Here is an 8,145-nt window from a genome sequence, read left to right as displayed (position 1 = left end):
CTTAAAAGCCTGTGAGCAGCCATCTAAGATACTCCACTGGTGTCACCCCTTCAGGAGCAAGGGAGAATGAAGAAAATTAAAGATACAAGGGAAAGATTAGTCCAAAGGACTAACGGATTACATCTATTACAGCCTCCACCAGACTCAGTGCAGTACAACTAGAAGGTGCCCGGCTACCACCACTCACTGCTCTGACAGGGATCACAATAGAGGGTCCCAGACAGAGCTGGAGAAAAATGTAGAACAAAATTCTAACTCACAAAAAAAGACCAGACTCACTGGTCTGACAGAGACTGGAGATACCCCGAGAGTATGGCGCCTGGATACCCTTCTAGCTCAGTAATGAAGTCACTCCCAAGGTTCACCCTTCAGCCAGACATTAGACAGGCCCATAAAACAAAACTAGACTAAAGGGGCACACCAGCCCAGGGACAAAGACTAGAAGGCAGGAAGGGTCAGGAAAGCTGGTAATAGGGAGCCTAAGGTTGAGAAGGGAGAGTGTTGACATGTTGTGGGGCTGTTAACCAATGTCATAAAACAATATGTGTACTAACTGTTTAATGAGAAACTAGTTTGTTCTGTAAACCTTCATCTAAAGTACAATTAAAAAAAAAAGTATGTCTGGACGATAAACTATATGGTCACCATACCTCTTTGAATGTTTTGCAAGGTCAGATACAAGAAAAAGATACAGTTCAAACACAATAGCTGGTTCAGCTAGTGATTTGTCTGGAATTTGATGAACGTACCTAATAGCATTAAAAAAAAACCCCACAACTCTAGGAAGCAATTTCATTATAAACAAAAAGGGACAGCTTTAATGATTATTGGTCAGACACTGGCTAAGGCTAGGATGCAGTTTTGGGTTAACCAGTGGCTGTCAAATGTCGACTCTCCCTTTACCTCTATAAACAATATCTTCTGTGTTTCCTTGATGATTTGTTTTCTCTTTATCCCTTTAACTTAGAGAACTGATAGGAAATCTGTCCTAGATTACCATTCACCCTAAGATTACTTACAGGAAAGTTCAAATTTTTTGTAATTTCTTAACAAACTAATGACTTTTAAATCCTTTTTTATACCTTGACTTCTACAACTGCATCCAGTTTTAGCTCCAGACCTGTTCAGAGTAATGAATACCTGGCAAACAACTTCACGTACAAAGTGGTTAAAGTATCAGGTCTTTAGGCATTTCCCTAAAATTACTCCATTACTCAAATTTCCCTTGGTGTACCTTGGTGTGTTTGTCAAAACTCTTGTGCTTTTAACTTTGTACCTGTCTGATTCTTTGCTCCTTATGCAAAATTCCTATACAGCTATTTTAAAATTCCTTTTGGTGTTTTTTTTTTTTTTTTTTACAATTTTATTGTGTTTTTGGTGAAAGTTTACACAGCACATTAAGTTCCCATTTAACAATTTCTATACATATGTTCAGTGACATTGGTTACATTTTTCACAACATGTCAGCATTCTCATTATTTCCATTCTGCTTGTTCTATGTTTTCTATTAATCTAGCTTCCCTGCCCCCACTCCCTGCCCCTTTACCTTCTCATCTTTGCTTCAGAGTAAATGCTGACCCATTTGGTCTCATGTAGATGATTATTTAAAGGATCACAGTACTATCCAGGACCATCTATTGTGCCATTGGTCATAATGTTAGGTAGTGGTAGCCAAGCACCATCTAATTCTAGTCTCAGGATAAATGAGGCCATGGTTCATGTAGGCTATTAGTCCTGTAGACTACTTTCTTCTTTGGATCTTTGTTTTCCCTTTCTCTTTTGCTCCAGATGAGTAGAGACTAATAGTTGTATCTTAGATGGTCACTTGCAAGCTTTTAAGACCCTAGACACTACTCACCAAACTAGGATGTAGAACATTATCTTTATGAACTATGTTATGCCAACTGACCAAGTTGTCCCACCAGACTATGGTCCTAAGCCTTCAAACCCAGTAAACCAACCCTGTGAGGTGTTTGGTTATGTTTAGGAAGTATCCGTAACTGCACTCCCTATATGCTTTATTATATATATGCAACACACACAAATATGTATATACATCTTTTGGTGTTATTTTTGAGGAAGAATCCATCTACCCCTAGTTTACTAAAAACTTTTCCTCAGGAAGGAATGTGGAATTTTGTTTATTTACAGTACTTATCTTTCTAGGTAAAATTTCGTATACAGTAAAATAAAAATTTAAGTGTACAATTCTGTAAGTTGTGACAAATAAATAAATACATCCATGTAAAACACACTTTTATGATCACATCATCCCAGGTTTCCCCATATCTTCTTTGGAAGCAACCATTTTTCTGATGATTTTCCTCCTTTAAATTAGTTTTGTCCATTTTCCAACTTCATATAAAGGAAATCATACAGTATTCATTTTTTTTAGTTTTCAGCTTCTCTTGCTCAGCATAATGTCTGACATTCATCTACATATCAGTAGTCATTTCCTTTATTTTTTTGCTGAGTTGTAAGAACCTTGCAAAATAATAGTTCCATTTATCACGTCCTTTATGCTGTTGTATCATATATATTAATCTACATATGTAACAAACCCTTAATACATTGCTATCATTTTTCTTTAAAGACATGTCATTTAAAGAATCATGAGAATTAAAAAAAATCTATATTATATTTACCTATATATTTGCTATATCTGGTGCTCTCTGTTCCTTTCTGTAGATTAGAATTTTTATCTGGTATCATTTCCCTTCAGTCTGAAGGGCATCCTTTGGTAATACTTGCAGTATTTTTTCTGATTAAAAGGCAGCTCCCAATCATATCATTGTTGTTCTTATGTAATATGTTGTTTTTCTCCAGTTGCTGTCAAGATTTTCTCTGTAGTTTTTCAATGTTGTGTCTGACTGTGGGTTTTGTGTGCATATCGGTTATCCTATTTGGGGTCAGAGTTTCTTGGACGTATGTATTTTATTTTTAAAATCAAATTTGGGAAAACTTCAGCCTTTATTTTATTCTGTTTTTATGTGCCATTGACTCTCTCCTTTTGGTGACTTCAATTATATATATGTTATGCTAGTGATGTTGTCCCAAAGATATCCGAGACTCCATTAATTTTTCCATCTTTTCCTCCCTGTTTTCATACTGGATAATTTCTACTGATTTACCCTCAAGTTCACCAACCCTATCTTCTGCTGTCTCCAATCTTCTTTTAAGCCCATCCAATGAATTTTCCTTTTCAGATACTGTACTTTTCAGTTCTAAATTTATTTTCTTTATCTAAACAGTTTTCATTTATCTAGTGAGATTTTGTCATCTGTTCATTATGCCCATACTTACTTCTAAGTTCTTGAACATGTTTTATAATGGCTATTTTGAAGTTGTTATCTGCTAATTCCAATAGCAGAGTCATCTATGGTCTATTTCTATTGACTGCTTTTTCTCTTGACTATGGAATGTGTTATCTTGTTTCTTTACAAGTCTAGTAATTTTTTATTGTATGTCAGATAAAGTGTTGAACTTTTTTCTGGCAGAGAAAAAAAATTACTGGATGATCTTTTTGTCTGTCAAGCTTGCTTTTATTGTGAGGGTTGATCCATTTCAATTATGAACTTAATCCTAGAGTGTGCCTCTAATTTCAGCGCACAGCTTTAAGTTTTGCCCTGCACACGAGCAGCCTAGCCCTTGGCTCAGGGTCCACAGTGAATTCCCAAAAAGTTTTCTAGGGTTCTATCCTCTATGCAGCACCTATTTCAGGTATCCTACCCTGCAAATTCCAGCCACTTCAGCAGCTTAGAACTCCAATGTCTGCTTCCTCAGTTCAGTGAAATTACTGGTCATTTGGGTTCCAACTTCTGCTCCACAGCAGAAACGTGCTCCCAGGTAAAAAGCCATGGTGATCACTGGGTTCACCTCACAAGTTTCCCTTTTTATCAAGGATTACAGTACTACACCCTCCATTGTTAAATGCCTAAAAACAGTTACAGCATACATTTTATCCAGTTTTACTGTTCTGGGACCAGTTACTTGGTTATAATTAGAAATGAATGTTTCCTTTTATTTAATTTTAATGATTTTACAGCTTTGGGAGCCCCAGTGGTGCAGTGGTTAAGAGCTATGGCTGCTAACCAAAAGGTCGGCAGTTCGAATCCACCAGCTGCCCCTTGGAAACCGTATGGGGCAGTTCTACTCTGTCCTTTAGGGTCACTATGAGTTGGAATCGATTCAACTGCAACACGTTTGGTTTGGTTTGTAGCTTTTAATCTTTTTGTACATTAAAACAACCATAATGTATATGAGGGTCTGGAATTCAGCAGCTATTCCAATTCCCTCTGTGCCTTCTGTACTGCACAGGTTGAAAAGCTAAAAACTCTATTTCCAGACTCCCTGCAGCTAGGGTTCTAAAGCAATTAGATACATTCAGGTGATTGCAGGCAGAAGCATATTGTTTCTGCACTGGCTGTTACTGCTCACAATCCAGTCATGGAGATATAGTTGTTTTTTTTTTTAATTAATGCTCCACTGTTCAGTTACTAGCGTCATGAGTGTAAAGAGACAATTGTAGAAGCAGTGACTTCCTTATCCTTGGACTATAGCTACATATAAACCTTTTTGAAATTAAAAGTTCCAGATGTGGTTTTCTGATTCCCTAACTTCCAGACCTTGGCAGAGATAAAACCAGTTTAATAGTGATGTTCTTAGAGTCATTCCTGTAGGTCCAGCTCAAAACCTGCCCCTTCAACCTTTCCAACAAAACTAAGCAATAATTTCCTGTATTAAATCTGCTTTTGTTTAAAATAGTTAGGGTGATTTCCATTTTCTACACTTAAACACTGATTGATGAAACAGCTTATGTTCTCTTCTATGTCTCCCACTCACATTACTTCTGTTGTTGTTAGGTGCTGTTGAGTCGATTTCGACTCATATCGACCCCATGTGACAGAATAAAACTACTCCCACAGGGCTTTCCAGGCTGTAATCTTTTTGGGAGCAGAATACCAGTTCTTTCTCCCACCGAGCCATTGGGTGGGTTAGAACTGCCAACCCTTTAGTTAGCAGCTGAGTGCTTAACTGTTGCGCCACCAGGGCTCTAATCAAATCAAATCCATTGCCATCAAGTCAATTTTGACTCATAGCGACCCTACAGGACAGAGTAGAACTACTCAATAGGGTTTCCAAGGGTGTATATCTTTACGGAAGCAGACTGCCACATCTTTCTCCCACAGAGTGGTTGGTGGGTTTAAACCGCCTACCTTTCAGTTAACAGCCGAGTGCTTAACCACTGTGCAACCAGGGCTCATTACCAGAGCTCTAGGTAACTCTAAAGCAGCATATTATCCTTCAGAGCAGGTGTTGACAAACTTTTTATATAAAATGCCAGAGAGTAAATATTTTAGACTTTGTGAGTCATATGGTCTCAGTTGCAAGTATTCAACTCTGCCATTGTAGAGTAAAAGCAGTCAAAGACAATAACACAAATTAATGAGCCTGGCTGTATTTCAGTAAAGCTTTATTTATGTACACTGAAATCTGAATTTCAGATAATTTTCATGTGTCATACAATATTATTCTTTTGATTTTTTTCAACCACTTAAAACATTTAAAAACCATTCTTAGCTCATAGACCATATATAAACAGGTAGTAAACTGGATTTGGCCTATGGGCCTTGGTTTGTTGACTCTTGTTCTACATCAAATAGAAATTTTAAAACACTACTTTAAAATAGCTCTAGAAGTTCATTTATATGAACTTTTCTCCTATCTTGATATAGCCAGTCCAACCTTTTCTCCATTGTAACAAAACTACCTATTTATGAATTCTCTCTAAAATTTTCAGTCTTAGCAAATATTACTTGTCTGTCTTTAAAATTCTGGACCACAATTAACTTTTAAGGATTTCCTAATTCAGTTTGAACGTAAGTCACTATATTCATGCCAGCTTTCCTCGAATTAGTAGTTATACTGTAGACTTTAAAGCTGTACTTATTTATATGGCATTTTTAGAACAAATATATTTTTAAGTATGCTTGTCTCCCAACCCCACATCATCCTATCTCCACCGCCACCCCCACCCCCAGACTAATTCTGTTAAGAAAGAGACCATGTCATGTATAACTTCTGTATATGGTAAGCTGTCCCTATACAATGATTTACAACCAAATCTAGTTTTCTCTTTCCCATCTGCATTTCACACGCTTGATAGTCTCTTCCCTACTATCCACCTTTCCTCTTAATTACTCATTTTTACAATATAATGTAAATAACTACTTTTATAATCAGGAAAAAATATATAAATATATAATTCAAGGTCCCCTTTCCTCCAGAAAATATTTCCTGATTAATCTCAACCATTTTCTAAAACTCTTCAGGACAATCACTATCTACCCACTTAACCCCTTGTTATTTCTTGTATTATGTGAATTGTTATTTTATTTCTCTATCAAATTATTAAAGATTAAGTTAAAATCAAGCTTTTGGTGGCATTTTCCCCCAGTAAATACATAGAATCACTATTAAAAATTGAAAGAATTTACACTCTTACAAAATATTGAACAAACTACCTACAGAATAATTTAATTTTATTTAGTCATTAGAAATGGACTATTTCTAGATCCAAGAACCACAAAAACAAAGGTGTTTTTGAACTAATCAGATAAGACTGGCTAGAGGAAAGGAAAATAAATGATGTGGAAGCAAAAGATAGAATCATTTAAAATCTAAAAATTCAAACAATCCATATCTCTACAATCTTCAACAGGGATTATGCCTCAATGCGAAGAAAATGAACATACAACCAGACCAATAAACAACATCATGATAATGGGAGAAAAGTTTGAAGTTGTCAATTTCATTTGATTTGGATCAATAATCAATGTCCATGGAAGCAGCAGTCAAGAAATCAAATGACCTCTTTACAGTTTTAAAAAGCAAAGATGTCACTTTGATGAGTAAGATGTGCCTGACTCAAGCCATGGTCTTTCTGATACACATGCACATGAAAGCTGAACAAAGGAAAAGGAAGACAGAATAACTGATGCGTTCGAATGGTGGGGTTGGCAAAGACTAGTGAATATACTGCAGACTAGCAGAAGAACACACAAATCAAAACAATCTTAGGAGAAATACAACCAGAATGCTTCTTATAAGCAAGAATGGTGAGATTTTGGCTCGTTTACTTTGGACACGTCATAAGAAAATACCAATCGCTAGAAAGGACATCATATTTGGTAAAGTAGGGAGTCAGCGAAAATGAGGGAAACCCTCATTGAGATGGACCGACACAACAGCCACAACAATGGACATCAAATGGTCATGAAGATGGCACAGGACCAGGCGACGTTTTGTTCTGTTAGACATAAAGTCACCATAAGTCAGAGCCGACTCAATGGCAACTAACAATTCATTGCAGTAAATTTTACATTTCATCTTTGTGGAAGTTTGTTTTAGTTTATATTGTAGTAGATGTTACTTTGAACCAGAACACTTTTTCTAATTCCTTTTAAAAACAGACTTCACACATGAAAAAGAGTAACCTTTATAGTAAATAGCTGCAGAACTATAGGGTTTAAAACTTCTAAATTTAAAAGTCATTCTGCTAGTAGAGGTTATCTTGGTGAAAAATTAAAAATCAAAATACTAATAAGCTTGTCTTCACTTACCCGTAACTTTGGTTCCAATAACCAGGGGCAAAGGAATTTCATCCGGGAGATCTTTGAACTGTGAGACATCTGCAACTTTCCTTTGTTGTAAGAGCCTTATTTTCTGCCGTTTCTGTTTTAATGCTGACCTCTCTTCCTCAAAAAATGCAGAAGAACATCTAGAATAAATTACAAAAATCATATAAACTGAAAACTGTCCTATACAAAAACTTAGAATCTCCTTGCACCCTCTTTTCTCTCATTGAGTACTGTATTTAAAAAAGGTTCTTAGAAATAATTGTTTCTCTTCAAATTAAATTACCTTTAATCTTCTTTAAAAACAGGACCTTGCCATCTGGGGTCTTAAAAGCTTGCAAGCAGCCATCTAAGATGCATCAATTGGTACCAACCACTTGGAGTAAAGGAGAACGAAGAACACCAAAGACACAAGGAAAGTATTGGCCCAAGAGACAGAATGGGCCACATAAACCAGAGACTTCATCAGCCTGAGACCAGAAGAACTAGATGGTGCCCGGCTACCACC

At 36.4% G+C, this 8,145-nt stretch overlaps 1 protein-coding gene across 4 annotated transcripts in view; it reads right to left on the bottom strand.

Annotated features, from left to right (window-relative positions):
- Nucleotides 1-8,145, bottom strand: part of LIN9 (lin-9 DREAM MuvB core complex component) — a 72,623-nt gene that overhangs the window by 27,350 nt on the left and 37,128 nt on the right. For all 4 annotated transcript variants that reach the window (XM_023730928.1, XM_004375882.2, XM_023730927.1 and 1 more), the window contains one exon: nucleotides 7,623-7,780. In XM_023730928.1, coding sequence (XP_023586696.1) covers nucleotides 7,623-7,780 — 158 coding nt within the window. The remainder of the gene's footprint in view (nucleotides 1-7,622; nucleotides 7,781-8,145) is intronic.

This window comes from Trichechus manatus, unplaced genomic scaffold (genome assembly GCF_000243295.1).
Source record: "Trichechus manatus latirostris isolate Lorelei unplaced genomic scaffold, TriManLat1.0 scaffold00039, whole genome shotgun sequence".
NCBI classification, from domain to species: Eukaryota; Metazoa; Chordata; class Mammalia; order Sirenia; family Trichechidae; genus Trichechus; species Trichechus manatus.
The sequence above is the reverse complement of the archived record's forward strand: the minus strand, read 5'-3'. Positions and strand labels throughout refer to the sequence as shown.